At 34.7% G+C, this 18,729-nt stretch overlaps 2 protein-coding genes across 2 annotated transcripts; one reads left to right on the top strand and one right to left on the bottom strand.

Moving 5' to 3' along the window:
* Positions 1 to 219: 219 nt before the first annotated feature.
* On the bottom strand, positions 220 to 10,440 carry LOC121370134 (KICSTOR complex protein kaptin-like). The gene is made up of 12 exons (XM_041495242.1): positions 10,202 to 10,440; positions 9,551 to 9,633; positions 8,689 to 8,782; positions 7,703 to 7,757; positions 7,132 to 7,207; positions 6,752 to 6,825; positions 5,916 to 6,025; positions 5,145 to 5,252; positions 4,346 to 4,436; positions 2,623 to 2,758; positions 1,332 to 1,688; positions 220 to 483 (listed from the first exon to the last, which is right to left on the bottom strand). Exons 1-12 carry the CDS (start codon positions 10,410 to 10,412, stop codon positions 367 to 369), a joined length of 1,512 nt encoding a protein of 503 aa, XP_041351176.1. The 5' UTR covers positions 10,413 to 10,440; the 3' UTR covers positions 220 to 366.
* Positions 10,441 to 10,479: 39 nt separating this feature from the next.
* Positions 10,480 to 18,583, top strand: LOC121370137 (RNA-binding protein PNO1-like). Its single transcript, XM_041495249.1, has 7 exons — positions 10,480 to 10,714; positions 11,243 to 11,392; positions 14,221 to 14,304; positions 14,855 to 14,915; positions 15,575 to 15,692; positions 16,969 to 17,039; positions 18,352 to 18,583. The coding sequence occupies exons 1-7, from the start codon at positions 10,517 to 10,519 to the stop codon at positions 18,417 to 18,419; spliced, it is 750 nt and encodes a 249-aa protein (XP_041351183.1). The 5' UTR covers positions 10,480 to 10,516; the 3' UTR covers positions 18,420 to 18,583.
* Positions 18,584 to 18,729: the final 146 nt, after the last annotated feature.

Here is an 18,729-nt window from a genome sequence, read left to right as displayed (position 1 = left end):
AGTACTCTAGTCCAAAATGTTGGACTCGTGGAGGCCCTACACAAAATTGTGTTAATCGAAAGTGGCCATTAAATTCATAGCAATTGATTATGTTCTTCTGTAGACAAAAGGCACTTCAGTAGACTGCAAAGACTTCATTCTGGTTTTGCAATCCTTTGAATTAAACATTAAAAACAAAATTCATTATTTATTTGACTACAGAAAACAACACAAAATCTAAGTTTTGTCATTATATTTCACTTGTTACCAGGCACACATTAATATGAGCAACAATGTTCCATTCTTGATATATACTTCACTCTCTACCAGGCACACCCTCACACGAGTAAAATCGTTCCATTCTCACATCACCCACAAGATCACGATTCACTTGCCAAATGTTTCAGTTTGTAGAATCCTGTAGGCATCGTCAGCATCTGAGCCAGTGTCTGTAAGACTTCGCAGTCTTTCTAACAGTAACTCCGACACTTCGTTGAGGTCAGGCTGAAAAACAAGAGTTGAAATGAGAGCAGGTCAAGTTAACGTTTGTTGTCTCTCTAATGACGCCATTAGAAAAAAAAAAACTATTTTGTTTAATGATACCACTAGAACAAACTGATTTATTAATCGTCGGCTATTGGATGTCAAACATTTGGTAATTTTGACATATAGTCTTAGAGAGGAAACCTGCTATATTTTTTCATTAATAGCAAGGGATCTTTTATATGCACCATCCCACACAGGATAGCACAGGGGTTCAGGGGTTGAACCCCACCTACTTCAAACATTTTTTTTTTTTTTTTTTAAACATTATTCAGTGAAGCATGACGACCAGCTCTAGAATCTTCACCCCACCAGTCTAGACCCTCCTGCATAACTCCCATCACAGTCTAGACCCTCCTGCATAACTCACACCAGTCTTAGACCCTCCTGCATAACTTCCACCAGTCTAAACACTCCTGCATAACTTCCACCAGTCTAGACCCTCCTGCATAACTTCCACCAATCTAGACCCTCCTGCATAACTTCCACCAGTCTAGACCCTCCTGCATAACTTCCACCAGTCTAGACCCTCCTGCATAACTTCCACCAATCTAGACCCTCCTGCATAACTTCCACCAGTCTAGACCCTCCTGCATAACTCACACCAGTCTTAGACCCTCCTGCATAACTTCCACCAGTCTAAACACTCCTGCATAACTTCCACCAGTCTAGACCCTCCTGCATAACTTCCACCAATCTAGACCCTCCTGCATAACTTCCACCACAGTCTAGACCCTCCTGCATAACTTCCTACACACGTGCCTGTGATGGCTTAAACATTATGTTACCATGGCCACTTAAAAAGCTACCTGCAGAATATGTAGTCCTTTCAATGTAACCACTATGAGTTCTTCAATGCCATCCCCTGTAATGTCTAATGAATCGATCCCCATCACTGGACACGGAAAGCTCCTCTGCCACAACAAGTGAAACCCTGTAGACCGATCCACATCATCATGGTGCCCATCAGCACTGTCTGGTGTGCTGCCGGTCACAACACAGTCCAGGTTTCTCCTTGTCTGTGATGGTATCTCTTCTAGCTGGATGTCGTTCTTGAGTACCGGTGTATTGAGGGGATCTATGACATCAGATGCAGGTTCAACAAAGTCTGCTGGTTTTTCTGGAGGCACATGTTTTTTACTTACGTACTTGTATGCAAGTAATTCCTGAAATGATGAATAAAGTTACTTAGAACCTTTACAAAATTATCAACATTTTCATTAGAGTATAAATTGTACATGTATACCAGTGGGGAGTTGCTTGAGGTACAAAAAAGTATTTTTGCTTACGTAGGCTACTTGTATGCAAGTAATTCTTGCAACAGTGAATAAAGTTACTTAGAGCCTTTTCAAAATTATCAACATTTTCATTAGAGTACAAATTGTATACCAGTGGGAGTTGCTCGGAGTACAAAAAAGTATTTTTTGCTTATGTAGGCTACTGGTATGCAAGTAATTCTTGCAACAGTGAATAAAGTTACTTATGAGCCTTTTCAAAGTTATGAACATTTTCATTAGAGTACAAACCATACCACAGAAGGAGAGGATAATCCCACTCTATGCTACAAGGTACATTAAAAAAGAAGATGTTTGTGCTATGTCACATTGTTAGAATATCACAAGTCCAAAATATTTTTATAATGCACCATCCCAGGACTTTGCATACTGACATAACAGAAGCATTTGTTTTATTTTGGTGTTGTCTTTTATTGGGGGCTGAACACCCAAACAAAAATAAACTCCCAACCTATTAGGACTATAAGACAGGCCAATTTGTAAGGTGGAGGGGGGAGGGGGGAAGATGTGAAACATTAACATTTTTATTACAGAAACTAAAAAAAACTAAGTTTGGCAATGTGCAAGAGACCATTTACAAATTAAAGTTAACCATTTATCATAACAAATGATATCTTCAAGGATGGTGAAACAAAAAGAAAAAACCTCTCAAGTTCATGCTGAATGATTGCAAACATTCACTTTGTTTCCAGAAATACACAACCTTCGTTTAACTTGTAGAGATCAAGCTGACAATGTAAAATCATGTAATTTGTGTCTTCCCTGACCCCCCTCCCTTCCCCACTGTCTTCTTCTGGAGACCAACCTGACCATAGGTACCAATCAAAATTTCATGTTCTCCATCAAAGTCGATGTCAACAATGCACGCACACATGGGACAGTCAAACTGATCACTGCCGGGCAATGGAAGTGGGTCGGTAAATCCACTCTGCATCATGTTCCTAGAAAAAAAGAATTAACATTTGTCATACATAAGAAACAACTTGTTAAACACCCACCTAAGCAATCAAAGAAAGAAATGTTTTATTTAACGACGTTCTCAACACATTTTATTTACGGTTATATGGCGTCAGACATATGGTTAAGGACCACACAGAATTTGAGAGGAAACCCGCTGTCGCCACTACATGGGCTACTCTTCCAATTAGCTGCAAGGGATCTTTTATTTGCGCTTCCCACAGGCAGGACAGCACAAACCATGGCCTTTGTTGAACCAGTTATGGAACACTGGTCGGTGCAAGTGGTTTACACCTACCCACTGAGCCTTGCGGAGCACTCACTCAGGGTTTGGAGTCGGTATCTGGATTAAAAATCCCATGCCTCGACTGGGATCCGAACCCAGTACCTACCAGCCTGTAGACCGATGGCCTACCACGACGCCGGTCCTAAGCAATCATTAAAACTGGGCTATATAGCGGGCAGGGCGTAGCCCAGTGGTCAAACGTTCGCTTGATGCACGGTCGGTTTGGGATCAATCCCCATCAGTGGGCCCATTGGGCTATTTCTCGCTCCAGCCAGTGCACCACGATTGGTATATCAAAAGATCGTGGTATGTGTTATCCTGTCTGTGGGATGGTGCATATAAAAGATCCCTTGCTGCTAATCGAAAAGAGTAGCCCATGAAGTGGTGACAGCGGGTTTCCTCTCTATATCTGTGTGGTCCTTAACCATATAACTGTAAATAAAATGTGCTGAGTGTGTCGTTAAATAAAACATTTCCTTCCTATGCATACAAAACACCTGAATTAAATGGCTATGTAAAGGGGCATTCTCATGATGCAATTAGTTGCACCGACTTATCCGCTTGACAAAATATTAGACTAGAGTTGTTCAGGTGTTCTCACAATACAATTTGATCACATGGAACAAGTTGGTGCCACTAATCGCAAATTGATAACGCCCTTTAAGGTGATTACTGGCCTTTTAGGGTGTATACTACCAAATTCAAATCCCATAAACGACAATAGTAACATATATGGCTAAAACTCCTACCTGCAGCGTATCAATCGACATAAATAAATAATACCACCCCTCACCTTTAAAGTGAATCAGAAAACAATTGGGGGTCAAGCTGCTAATTTCTGAGATAATGGGTAGCGTCTATGACTACCCTAGTTCCGCACAAAATTCTAGTACTTTTTTTTATAGGTACCCCATATATGTTTCAAGCACAAGTCTACTTGACACAATGGTACTAGATGAAATAAAATTGCATATTTTTTTTACCCAGATGAAACTCTTTTTTTTCTTTTGTTTTGTTACAACCAACACACTCGCACTTATCACCAATCATAGGACTTTTGGTGTTCACTTCTCTATCAAAAGTTGGGTGCACCTTGAACTTTGACCCAACTGGAAGTTATTTGGTTTAGTACTACCTGTAATGTTATACATATGTGACCGTAAAACAAGTCAAACAAAATGACATAGGCCTGGTCATCAATACCCCCATTACTCTACCAATGAACAAGTAAAATCTAAAGCCCTGAAAATACACGGAAGAAAATGAAAAACATAAATGTAGTTACCTGTAGACAACAGCAGTGTCTAGAGCACTTATTACCACCAAGTTGTAAGTTTTATCTTTCAGTCTACTCTTGTACGAGCCGTTTTCTTCCACTAAAATAAAGGTCAAATGGATTACATAATAATATTAACTTAATATCAATGTTGTACTATTATCCGGGTCAATAAACCTACCAATTGAAGAAAACTATTTAATTTTTAAAGCAGTACATAAATATATAGCTGAAAGTAAGAAATTCGAGTGGAACTAACTTAATATTCTGATTTTTACTGCCCCATATAAGGTTTTGCTCTCAACAATAGGATCATCACTATTATAATTTTTCTCGACTAGCCCATTTCTATTCTATCTACTCTCTACCTTTTATTACTATATATTAATAAATACCAATTATGTTACATACTTTATGCCACTGGACATTATTATTATGTTTTATATATGATTATGAATATTGATTATTGTCTGATGTCCATCTTGTTTAGCAGAGCACTTTTATAGGCTCTGTCTGTTGTGCAATCCTTTTGACTTTTTTTTCTGATCAAAAATATATCTAAAAAAAAAGAAACAATAAAAGTTGTCTACAGCTAAATTCTAAAATACTATTGATACAATCCGATTCTGATTAATATAAACCAAATTAATATTTTGCGACATGGTCCCCCCCCCCCCCCACCGCAAAAATGCACCTTAGTGCATGTTCCCAATTTATAGCACAAAATTGATACACACACATTGTTTTCATGATTAACAGTACCACTAGTGTGTTATATGAAATAAAAATGGATGATTAACAAACATACCACGCGTAGATTCAATAAACGGGGGACAGGGAACCTGTGTCTCTGGAGTGAACAGCTTCAGACAGGTGATAGGGCTGTCGTGTTCTGTAGACCATGTCTGTAAAATTTCTAAATATACAATTTAAAAAACATACTTTTTAACTTTGTATTACACTAATAGCTGGAAGAAAACTATGCAGAACATGAAATCTGAACAAAAGTTCTGAATTTTATTTTTTATATATTGAAATTAGATCTTTTTACAAGTTACATTCCTAAAGAAACTGACTCAAATTTCCAAGGCAAGCTAATATGTACCTTTTCTATTTAGCATAAAATGGAACTGTTTTACTACAAACACAAGGTCAACACACTTTAAAAAGTTAAAGCTTGTTTTGTTTAACGACACCGCTAGAGCACATTGATGTATTAATCATAAGCTACTGGATGTTAATTTGGTAATTTTGGTAATTTTGACATGTAGTCTTAGAAAGGAAACAGGTTATATTTTTCCCTTAGCAGCAAGTGATATTTTATATGCATCATCCCTGACAGGATAGCACATACCACAGCCTTTGTTATACTAGTTGTGGTGCACTATTTGGAACAAGCAGTTCACAAAGTGCCCTAATTCAGAGCAAGTTAATAAATTTTATGTGACCTATATTAACAATGACTAGTGTGTCACAGGTAGAAAAATAATGAGGACAATCTACTTAGTTAACTAATAAAAGTATGATCGAGCCTGCATCTTGAAGCTAGATTGTGATAAATAATACAAAATGTAAATACCTCTCTTCACAGCATCGACTAACGACAATTTCACCAATCCATCTTGGTGTCCCATAGCAGTTAACCGTTTCTGGTTTCCATCCAAATTGAGGATTGTTGTCACTAATACACTGAAGGATATTCAAAGACAAAATGTACTGCATATGTCAATGTGCTCTTACCAACAGATGAAATTGGGGTATATTTAGTGTTAGTGAAAAGTCTCCACAGGAAGCAATAAGTAAATAAGATATTATTTGACAGTAAGGAGACATGCCAAATTTTATATCTACAACAATTCAGTAATTTATATCTGATACTAATGTTATATGATAAATTTAGTACTTACAGATATATACTCTGCTAGTTTTAAAGTAATGAAATCAAATAGAATAATAAATCTGGTTCTGTTTACAAGATATGATAAAAGAAGAAATTATTAACTATAAAAAAGTGGGCGATTTGTTATTTAATTTGTCGTATTAAACCAAACCTTTTTTTCTTTCTTTTTTTGAAGTGGATTTTTTTCACCCAGGACTTCAATGTTATAATTATTTTTGCAAAGCATATTATTAAAATGAAACAAATGTACTGAGTGAAAAAAGGAAGAAGGAAATGTTTTTATTTAACGACACACTCAACACATTGTATTTACGGTTATATGGCCTCAGACATACGGTTAAGGACTGCACATATATTGAGGGTGGAAACCCACTGTCGCCACTTCATGGGCTACTCTTTTCGACTAGCAGCAAGGGATCTTTTATATGCAACATCCCATAGACAGGATAGCACATACAACGGCCTTTGATGTAGAGTGAAAAAAATGCAACAATCAATGTTATTAAAAATCAAACCTCTGTGTTATGTTTGAAAACTCTGGAAAATATTCATCTGAAGGAACCTCTTCAAACTTATGGTTTTCTGACACCTAAAACAAACAAGAAGTCCATGCAATTAAATGTCTTGCTTACCATAAAGCGATTTGGCATTGCTAATGGTGAAGGCAAAACACAGCAGTAAACACCATAAATAAACCCATTTAATTAAATAAAAAATTAATTCAATATATTTTGAAAACAATTTATACACATTGAGATGAACATCCATAGGTACAAACAGAAAGCAGGTTTCTATTAATCGGGACTTAAATATATAATAATAAGAGGAATTATTTCTAACCATTTATTATAAACCATGTCAATAATAAAAGAGTAAACAAACATTTTCAAAATACCTCTCTATACAGGTGCATTTTATTATCACCTCCACTTAGCAAAAATACAGTTTCCTCGGTCTTTTCCAAAATCAAACTGCAATGAAAACAAATCTTTGCTTAAACTAAATATATAACTTTATTAAACATTTCATAAGTAACAAATGCACAACTGTAGTGATACATGAATATGCTATTCATATACATTAATACAAATAGAATTTAATTTCCATTTATTGTATCCTGCAGAGGACAATCTTATGTAACCGAAAGATGGCTCATATCATTTTAACCTAACCAACTGGTGTTTAATTAAAATTCTAGAAAAAAGAATTTTTATTTTACTTTAAATTATATTCTTAGATCAATCTAATACATGTATGTCTCCCCAAAATAAAGATACATTAAAAGATAAAAATTAAAAAAACTAAATAATGGACAATCATAATGTTCTGCCCTTGAAAATAATTCTACAAATCACAACTTTAAAACATCATCCCCTTAACACTCTTCTGAGTGGTTTATTCCTCGTGAATTTTTCAAACATGATAGACTGTGTACATGTTTGCAAGTCTGCTAAAAGCTAACTTACTTTGTATGGATCAGCTGATATGGTATAAAGCTGAGCTCCAGACTCTGGCAACCCTCTAGAAAAATAAAAGAAAGATAACTTTTTTTTCAAATTACTTATATTGATTATGAAACATTCTTTGCTGTTTGGTCAAGTTAAAATTGACTTCATTGTTGAGACATTGGTCTATTACAGCCAGTGCACCACGACAGGTATATCAAAGGCTGTGGTATGTGCTATCCTGTCTGTGGGATGTACTTAAAAGATCCCTTGCTACTAATGTCAAAATGTAGCAGGTTTCCTCTCTAAGACTAAATATTAAAATTACCAAATGTTTGACATCCAATAGCCAAGGATTAATAAATCAATGTGCTTTAGTGGTATTGTTAAACAAAACAAACTTTTTTTCATCGACTCAGTTTGTGATGGACATTTGTGTAAACAAATAACTATCACAGACTGAGTCATTTAAGTATAATCTTGCATTTTAAAATTTTCCTGCTTTTTGAAATGTACTTTCTATAAAGCATTCATATGTAAAAGCAACATAAGCAAATTAGTATTTATTTAAGAACATCGGCTTGCACAATCATTTTTGTCTTAACCATAAAAATGGTTTCTTAGAATTCTGCTAATCACATTAAAATCTATTTCAGTAGGTTACTAGTACTGTGTTTATACTGATTTGTCATGGAATTTTAAGTTGAATCATTGAATGATAAGTAATGTAAGAAGAGATGAGCAATTTACATTGAAACACTGTCCAATAATAATACTGGTATTAGACAATAATTATAATATTAAATTTCGCAGAAAAAAACTTGAAAACCTTTTTAAACTCCTGGAAAAAGTTACATCTTTAATAGAGGGTTTTTTTCAAGATTTCATTTACATAATTATTTTGTACCACTGGCCTTGTCAATATCTGAAGAAGAGCGTAATGATAGAGAAAATGTTAAGATACTGTTAGTATTTAAAACTGTTTGGACTTCGTCTCTTTAACTTACGAGCAACCACATCCAGGTTTGCTTCCTCGCCAGACTGACATGATGAATACAAGTTGAGGAACTGACTGGCTGGTTTACTTTCATTTTCTTGTAACTGTAATAAATCAAAACTGAACATTATAAAAATTAATTAATTATTTTGTCTTTATACTTCATTCCTTGGTTACAGTGGTAAATAATGAATAGGCATATTAAAGAAAAAAGAAAAAAAAAATTACAGGTTTTCTTGTGATATGCCATTGTTTGATTAAAAGAAGGCTTTCACTTCCAATCTAGGTTACACAAAAATATAATGTGACTGTCAGGCTTCATAAAGCTGTGAGACAGTTTGCTTCTGACCTCTTTGTAATGCAGTACAAAACAAATGTTAACAGGATTTTACTTTTAATAAAGCTTGGGTGGAATTTTAATTGGGGGGAGGGGGGGGGGGAGAGGAAGGCGCATTGCAAGTGTTGCCTACAGTTTAATAACAAAAATTAGGACACTAAGGCAAATTGGAAGAGCACCAAGGCAAAGTTCGAAGGCACCTTATTTTTCTATGCAGTTTTCTCAGACAAAAATAAAAGGCACAACGGTAAGTAAGGAGGCTACATTTTTGTTCTCCCATCATCTGATATAGAATAAATGGATCTGTACTAAGCAGACATCGGTCTTAAAAGACTATTTTTTGATGGTTGTTTAACACAGATTTGACAGCATTTCTCGATTTCTAGCCATGTTAGTGATTTGTGAAGTTTTTGTCCATTTTGGTTGGAAGCTGGTTTCTTGGGTATGAACCCAATATCCACCATCACTACCATCTGATGGCTTAACCATGATGTCTCCAAGGCCAGTTCATTTAAGAATAAAGATCTCACTGTACCTTGAAAAAGGTAATGCCAACAACAATGCCATGGCGGTTGAGACAGTTGCTGATCACATCTACTGATACAATTTCTGCATCACCTGAAAAATGTTGGAGAATACTTTATGGTCTACAGATTACATATAATATATTACATGTAGACACACTAAATAAATTTGAACTGTCAGATCTAATTTTCTTTAAAAAATCCTCATGGTAAAAATGTTAACTCTATGGTAATATAAAACATCAAATTCTTTATTAAAAAAATGTAGATGTAAAGTTTTATTCATAATACAACAAACAAAAAGAAAATGGGAAAGACTTTCAAATGTGTACTATCGCTTAAACCCTAAACCTAAACCTAAGCCTGAATGAACTGAATGCTATAATGTTCGGACGTCTTGCCAGAAAAATATTTGAAAGCAAAAACTTATTCACCTAGTTACATATAAAAAAGATATTAGAAATAGTATCTTCTCTCGCTTTCTGCTGATCAAGAAATTTAGTGCACTGTGGAAAAGTTTATAATATTAATAATAATACACAATGATACTGTAATAAAAGTTGTCATTTACAGAGGTAACTTATCTCAAATATTAAATGTAAATAAAAATGACTAATTATTTGTTTAGTGTGGTACTATACCCAATCAGGATTATTGTTTACCTGGAATGTAAGTAAACTGAATGCATTTTGTACAAGGAGTCAACCTTTTATCTCTTTGTGTATATTCTATAGAAATAACCCTTCCATCTAGAGGAGCAACAAGAACTTTGTTTGTTCCTTCATTGCCTGTCACTTTTGTTAAGCCATACACATTTGTTTGTGATGACAGACTACAAAAATGTGCATCAGTCCATTTCCATCTATCTTCCATTGCCTTTAACTTTCTAGAGTTATTTCCCTTGACTGTAACAAACTTGATTTTTCCCCCCAAAGAGCTATACCAACTCTTACTTCCTGTTGCAAAACACGTGAAACATGGAAGGCACAGAAGAAGTAAATAAATGTGAAAAAGAGACAGTCATAAAATCAGAAAATGATTTCCAACTGCCAAAGACTAAATCTAGAAAAAGAAAACACCAGGGTGGTGATCAGTCGGACTCAGTTTCGATGGATACATCAGAAAGTGCTATCAAGAGACCCCATTTTCCTCCAATCAGTGCAGAAAAGTTACTGGTGAGCACTATAGTATATTATATATATAATCATACTTGTTGCTGGGATGTGGAGATGAACAGAAATAAAATGGAACTTAAAAGGAAAAAAGAATGAGGAGGAAAGAAAATAATATATTTCTTTTATTATAAATGTTTTTGTTTTGTTTTACCAAAAAAATAGCGGAGACAGTCTTCTGTGTTAATTTCCCTCAGAGGCACCAACAGAAACTTCATTCAGCCCGAACATGTTAATGCCGAAGTGTACATTGTTCATATTTGGCACAAAGATACACCTCAACACGATGCATTTATATATGTTAAAAAAATAAATGTAGGAAAAATATTTTGAGAAAAAATTGCATTAACATTCGGTAGGCCTATCTGTTTTTGTCTTCGGGCAATGTTCAGCCCGAACATGAAAAATTTGATTTTTTTTCTAAAAAAAATATGTTATTAATGTGGAAAGCATGCTAAAAGGTAGAACAGCCACAAATCTCTGCATTAGAAAGAACATAAGCTAAATTAATGTTTGTTTGTTTTATTCTAGGGTGGTAAATCAGAATTACGGAAGGTCCCAGTACCTCCACATAGATATACACCGTTGAAGGAGAACTGGATGAAAATATTTAGTCCTATTGTGGAACACCTACACCTACAGATCAGATTTAATTTAAAAACAAGGAATGTGGAAATAAAAGTAAGTGTAAACATTTATAATATGTAGAATGAGATACACCTGTTGATTTTTATTACATGTACTCAGTTATTGGCGATATTTATGTGCAATTATGTGTACATGTATGTAATTCAGAGGTAGAATACATGATGTACTTTGGATCATACACTCATTGTCCTTGGTTGACATCCCTCCCAGGGCTTGCGCTGTCGTTCGCCAATGGCGGAAGAATTTCCATGTTGGCGAAAGACTTTCTTTTACCGTATAATTGTTTTTTTAATAACTTTCAACCGATTTTGTTTAGTGTTGTGGTTCGTACCAAATTTGAGCACGTGGCTGGTTTTCACTCTATTTTCGGAAACAAGCGAATATCGATCTAATACTCAAAATTAGAATACACAGTTAAAGATTTTAATGATAAAATATTAGATTATTACATAAAATGTGTTTTACCCAAAATAATATCTATATTATTCAACTATCTTTAATGTTACTGGTATAAATTGTATATAAATATTATTTCAAATACACTTGGTCAGCAATTATAAATTGTTTGTGCTATATTTGTTAATAAACTTTATCTTAATAAGCCTCACTATTAGAAATAGAATGCTCAGAGCAAGTTGTCGCTTTCACTCTATTTTCGGATTGCAATAGATGCCGGTGTTTTGTTTGCAATAAACATGTAAAAGACGCGTTCTTTGTGTTTATTTATATTTTATTGACTGTCTACAATGAGTAAGACAAAAAACAAAAAGAATAATAGTGTTTAACATCAAAGCGTACAGGTAATTAGTTAAACAATTGGTCAGATTGTAAATACGGCCAGTTGCTGGCAGTGTTATCACTGCATTAATCCAGACTGATTACCACTGTCCATACATCAAAAAAATAAATCGGTGATTAGAGCTTATGATTTATGTTATCTTTGCTTTCAAAAGAAAATTAATTAATATATCTCTTGTGCTAAAACAACTACTTGCTACCAGTTTAGGAGGCCATATTTGACATGAAGAACTCATTAGACGTGTTATGTATATAAACGACATGAACAATATTTTTATTCACATTTCACACTCAATGCGTCTAAATTATGGGGAAACAAAAAATTAATGATCGGAATAAAAGTGGTGCCAAAGTACCAAAGTTATCATCATTTGGGTTTGTTGGGTCCTGTCCAAATTTAGCTTCATCATCCAAAGAAAATGTAGACATCCCAGTGATTGAAACACCAAATATAAAAATTAATAGGCCTACTGAAAACAGAAAATTTCAACAAAGCTGGAAATTTGGCAGAACATGGCTGAACTATGATGCTTCCAGTAAATTGATGTGTTACACTTTAACTATTTTTTTGTGATTAAATATATACCCGTAGTGTTTTCCCTAGCTTGTTTTAGCATGGTGCAGCACCATGCCTTAATAGTCTAGCACCTTGCTGCCCTGAGATTAAATAAGCCTTTTTAACTAACTAATTCTAAAATTGCCTTTATAAAACACCCCAAAAGGTATTATTCATTATAAAATATGCCTTTTATATCTTTTGTCATTCATTTATTAAAGCAAGCACATAAATTACATTAATGTTTATTTCAATTAATTTTGGTGTATTTTTAATGAAAAACAAGTGCCCTAAAAATGGTGAAAATGCCCCAAAAGTGTTTGGTCTACCATGCCTTGCCAAATTTCTAGAGAAATCGCTATTCCCGGTGTACACCAAAAAAAAATCATTTTATTTTATTCTGAATATGTCGCTCTGACTTCATCTGTGCATTCCACTATTAGATAGTGATTGAAAGAACCTGTAATATACAGTAATGCAGAACGTACAATTAAGAATATGTATATCTTAATTATTATACATTAATACTTGACATAAACAATTTTTTTTATTTGGTCAAAATATATTTGGCGAAAACATTTTCAAATTGGCGAAAGAATTTAACGATTGGCGAATTTTTTGGCGAACCCAAATTGGAACCCAGGGCTAGCCCTGCCTCCCTTATAAGGGGCGGGATGTAGCTCAGTGGTAAAGCGCTTGCTCGATGCGCAGTCAGTCTGGGATCAATCCCCATCGGTGGGCCCATTGGGCTATTTCTCGTTCCAGCCAGTGCCCCACGACTGTTATGTACTATCCTATCTGTGGGATGGTGCATATGAAAGATCCCTTGCTGCTAATCGAAAAGAGTAGCCCATGATATAGCGACAGTGGGTTTCCTCTCTCAATATCTGTGTGGTCCTTAACCATATGTCTGATGCCATATAACTGTAAATAAAATGTTTTGAGTGCATCGTTAAATAAAACATTTCCTTCCTTAATTCCCTCCCATATCAAGGCTCGAAATGGACAAGGAGAAAGCAGCAAATGCCTCTCAAAATGCATAATAATATTATGCTTTCTAATAATCCATTTCACAAGCAACTTTTGCTTTCCATCTTATTTTTGACAGTATTTCAAACATATCCAAAATGTCTAATTTTCTGGAATGATAAAAGTAACCTTTTATCTAGGTTTGTCTCAAGCCACCTGCTTGTTAGCCTATTAGTCTAAAGTTGTACAACTCTAATTTTAAGACTATTTTTTAGAACTGCTTACATGCCAGACAGTACCATACTCTTATATCAATGGCTGTGGTATGTGCTGTTTTGTATGTGGGAAAATATATGCAAGATTCCTTGCTGTTGTTAAGATAAACCTTTGTAACACCAGTAGTTTTTTGTTGTCACCGTCTATTTTAAATGTTACAATATTTATATTTTTAAATATGCTGAGGTGTCTTTAAACAAACTTTCCACTCCTTTTTTTTTGTTTGCTCATTTAATGTGGACACCTGTATATTGATTTACAGACTTGCAAAGACACAACAGATATTGGTGCATTGCAGAAAGCAGCCGACTTTGTCAAGGCATTTACTTTGGGATTTGAAGTTAACGTAAGTTTTCATGTTTTTGACTGAATCTCAGTTTAATTATATTGCCATTACAATAAGCCCCCAAAAATATGAAGTGTGATAAAAATAAAATAAAATCTAAACTTAACCTGTTAAGATAAACAACAGTAAAACATGTACTTTATTTTTCAACATTTTGCATTTCCTGTCATACCTAATGGCATTTAGGGCAGCGACGGAGTTCTGCCATGCCAGTCTATCCCTTGCCAATCTCTCGATGGTGCCCCAGCTGTGTCCTGTCTCCTTCATCTCTATTTTCACTGTTTGGCGCCATGTTGTTTTCAGACGTGTCCTCTTTCTTTTCCCTTCTGGGGTCCAGCATACTGCATTTCTGATGATAGATGTGTCTTCTTTATCGGAGCATGTGGCCAATCCACTTCCACCGTCTTTTTCAACATAGTCACCACAAACGGATATAGATTTTTTATAACATTCATAAAAGTTGTGTATTTTAGCATTCTTATGAACTGTTAAAATAGAATGAGCAAAGATCCACAAATGATTTAGATTTTCTTTATTTTGATCTTTGCAGGATGCATTGGCCCTGGTTCGGCTAGATGACCTTTACCTTGAATCATTTAATGTCACCGATGGTAAGTCATGACACATCCAAAAGGATCTAACTTTAATTTATTATTTTTCACAGTATATCCTTTTTTATTATAACCTATTCAATCTCACTATAGTGATAAAGACATTTTCAAACTGTGATAAATGTATACCATAACCAGTGTTTCATATACCATCACCAGTGTTTCACATACCATAACCGGTGTTTCCCATACCATAACTGGTGTTTCACATACCATAACCGGTGTTTCACATAGCATAACTAGTGTTTTACATACCATAACCAGTGTTTCACACATACCGTAACTAGGTCACTCAGGTGGCTGTACACCGATATCCATTTTATTAATATATACCAGAAATAAAAACTAATGTAAAAATGTGTGTTTTTTTCTGTAATTTTGTTAAATTGATTTCTATTCCAGGTGTACATTATGTTTCATAGTAAACACATCGCAAATCATTGTAATTATTCTAAAATGATGTTGGAAGATTTTATTGTTTAAGATAACTGGTGCAAAAGGTCACAATAGCCAATAAAAATTGCTAGCATACACACACTTGGTATGAAAAAGTGGTTTTTATTCAAAGTTTAACATACTTTTATTATTTTATTTTTTTTCATGTTTGTGGATTTTTGTGTAAAACAAAATTTGTAAAATGTCTATATTTGTCATTGTAGTCAAACCTTTAAAGGGAGATCACTTGTCCAGAGCGATTGGCAGAATAGCAGGAAAGAATGGCAAAACAAAATTTACAATAGAAAACGTCACAAAAACACGAATCGTTTTGGCAGACAGGTATGTGGTGCTTTACAGTGCATTAGAAGTTTCAGAGCTGTACCTAGCCTAAAAATACGGGGGGGTGGGGGGGGGAATGGTGTAAACAAGAATCAGGGTGCAGTAATGGGTCTTTTTCAGCTTAGGTGTGGCCCTGAATTTAGCATTTTGACTCTATTTTTATGATGTAGGCAGGATTTAGCTCATTTGATTGAGAGCTCGCTTGAGGTGTTTGTGTCACAGGATCGAACCACCTCAGATCCATTCAGCTGATTGTTTTTTTTCTCATTCCAACCAGTGCACCACAATTGGTCAAAGACCATGATATGTGCTTTCCTGTCTGTGAGAAAGTACATATAAAAGATCCCTTGCTGTATGAGATTGATGCATGGTCTGTCTGGAATCAATCCCCGTCAGTGGACCCATTAAGTTATTTCTCATTCCAGCCAGTTCTCCACGACTGGTATATCAAAGGCCATGGTATGTGCTATCCTGTCTGTGGGATGGTGCATGTAAAAGATCCCTTGATACTAATGGAAAAAAGGGGCCATTAAAACATTCGTTTTGGGTTTACTTTAGGTGTGGTTTTGAGGGGTTTTCGCTGTATATTGTATTAACACCCCCAGCTCATTGTAAACCAGTCACGAGACCGTGAAAAGAAAGCTTCTGCAGCAGTTGCATGTGTCATTTCTTACAATTACCAGTAACGCATCTTTTGTATATACTTATCCACATACATGATAGCACATGCCATGTACTTTGATATACCATTCATGAATTTAAAGATGTAATGGGGTGTCAGTAAATGAACATTGATTTCAATCTTTCCTACTGTCAGTGAAATTACATTAAATAGTTTTATTCCACAGTTGTCATTGTCTGTGGCTACGAAGGAAGGTACAGAATCTGGTCTTTATTAAATTTGTTTTCCGGACCTTTTTTCAGAAGGCCTTGAGATATTAACCTGAAATTTTTTTACATCTTTATCATGTACTGTTACAGATCAGGTTTTACTTTTATGGCAATTTACCCATTTTGGACAGAGATATTGAGATGAAATGTTCTATATAGTTTATCATGTACTGTTACAGATCAATGTTAACTTTCATGGTGATTTACCCACTTTTCACAGACCTATGGACCTTGAATTTAGGATACAAAGAATTGCAGAACTTGGTACGGGGGCATATATCGCTTTAGCAGTACTCTCATAATGCTTGTTTTACAAGGTACATTCTTATAACAAGTATTTCTGTATTTTATGAATATGTCTATTTTAATATTTTTGTTATTTCAGCAAAGTGAACATTCTTGGATCCTATCAAAATATCCATGTAGCCAGAACAGCCATCTGTAATTTGATATTGGGTAAGTGTAACACATGTTGTCTCAAGTTAATATGTTTGCCTCAGAGTTGCTATTTAGCCACATGAACAATTTTCATTTTAAATGTGCTAAAAAACCATTTCATGATATTTATAGTATGCCATCTTAATCAGTCAACTGGTTTGTACCTGGAATGGGAAAGGGGGGGGGGGTGTTCAGTTTATGGTGGGCTATGAATGATTTGGAATAACACTTACTGAAAAAGAAAGCCTAAATGAAACATTAACTGACCACACAAAAAATTACTGCTTAGTCGAAAATGTATATAATTTGGAGTATTTTTGAAGGACAATCCAAATATAAATAAGAGAAAGAAGAGAGGATCAGACTATTTAACAATGTTAGGGTTCATAGCCTTAAAGACTAAACAAATTCAGACTTCAAAGACTTTTACACAGCGGTCAAAGACAATAAAATGCAGTAAAAATACCAAATCAGTTTGTTTACATTGCTGTCTATAGCAAGAAATTGGGTTTATTTACATGCATCATGATAGACCTTGTAACTGGAAAATATCAAGTGCGTGCAGCTGTAAAAGTATTGTATTATGATGTAGCTATGCCAGCAGAAAGAAGGTCAGAGTATTGATGTTGATTGAGAAAAATGAACAATAAAATAAAAGAATGAATACAATACGAGAATTTAAGACTTTTACAGACTTTTGTTACAATTTCAAAAACCTAAAAATAATTTTTTCAAATTCAAAGACTTTGAAGGAATTTAAAGATCGCTATGAACTCTGAATGTCCAAAAGAAAATTGACATTAAATTTTGAATGAAGGCCTAAAAGTTTAAAATCCGATCTATAATGCCCTCATTAAGGCGATTAAGGTGCACAGCTGGTAGGGATGAGATGGGTTGCATCCCGTCAAGAAAACCGCCGAGACAATAGATCTGTAAGATGTAGTGCTGTGTGGAAAGAGACATCTGAGTAAGAAAAAATCAGACTGGGTTGGTTGGTATAGCTGTGTGGACAGTGGACAGGCTCCGGAGGGTTCGAAATGGTAGTTGGATAAAATCATGGATTATTAAAGTGGTCTTTGTCATAATGAATGACAGGGCCCCGTTTCACGCAGCAGTCTTAGCATAACAATTGCTTTAAGTGCACAAAGGTAGTTATGCACTTACGGTGAACTTGGGATGAAGATAGCTTCGTGGAATGGGTTCCTGGTAATTATTTTAACATCGTTTGGCTAACACTTCATAGATGTATTTTCTAGACGCATTTATATATTATTCTTAAATATAGTGTATATTTCTAAACAAATAAAACATATTTTTTTATTTTTTTTAGGAAGCCCTCCTTCAAAGGTTTATGGACATATGCGAACAGTTGCTGCCAGAAGTGCAGAAAGTTTTTAGTGTTAATAAATATATGTACATACATGCTTTGATGTCATCATTGCACTTCAAACCAAGTGTTCAGTGAACGTCAGTTATCTGTGATTTATAAAGAATTTACTTTCTTTTTAAACCAACGTGTTTTGGTTGGAGAGAGGTTAATATTTGTATAAAAATTGATTGCATATAGTTGTTTTATTTAATATCAACCTGTCAATATTACCTGTATAAAACATATTAGGGATGTGATACACATTTGAAAATATAGGCTGGTTATCTTTAAACATATGAAAACTCCATACCAGAGAAAACTAACACATTTGAAAATATA

The sequence above is a fragment of the Gigantopelta aegis genome, chromosome 4 (assembly GCF_016097555.1).
Source record: "Gigantopelta aegis isolate Gae_Host chromosome 4, Gae_host_genome, whole genome shotgun sequence".
Taxonomy (NCBI): domain Eukaryota; kingdom Metazoa; phylum Mollusca; class Gastropoda; order Neomphalida; family Peltospiridae; genus Gigantopelta; species Gigantopelta aegis.
Note: the sequence above shows the minus strand (reverse complement) of the source record. Positions and strands in the feature narration are given on the sequence as shown.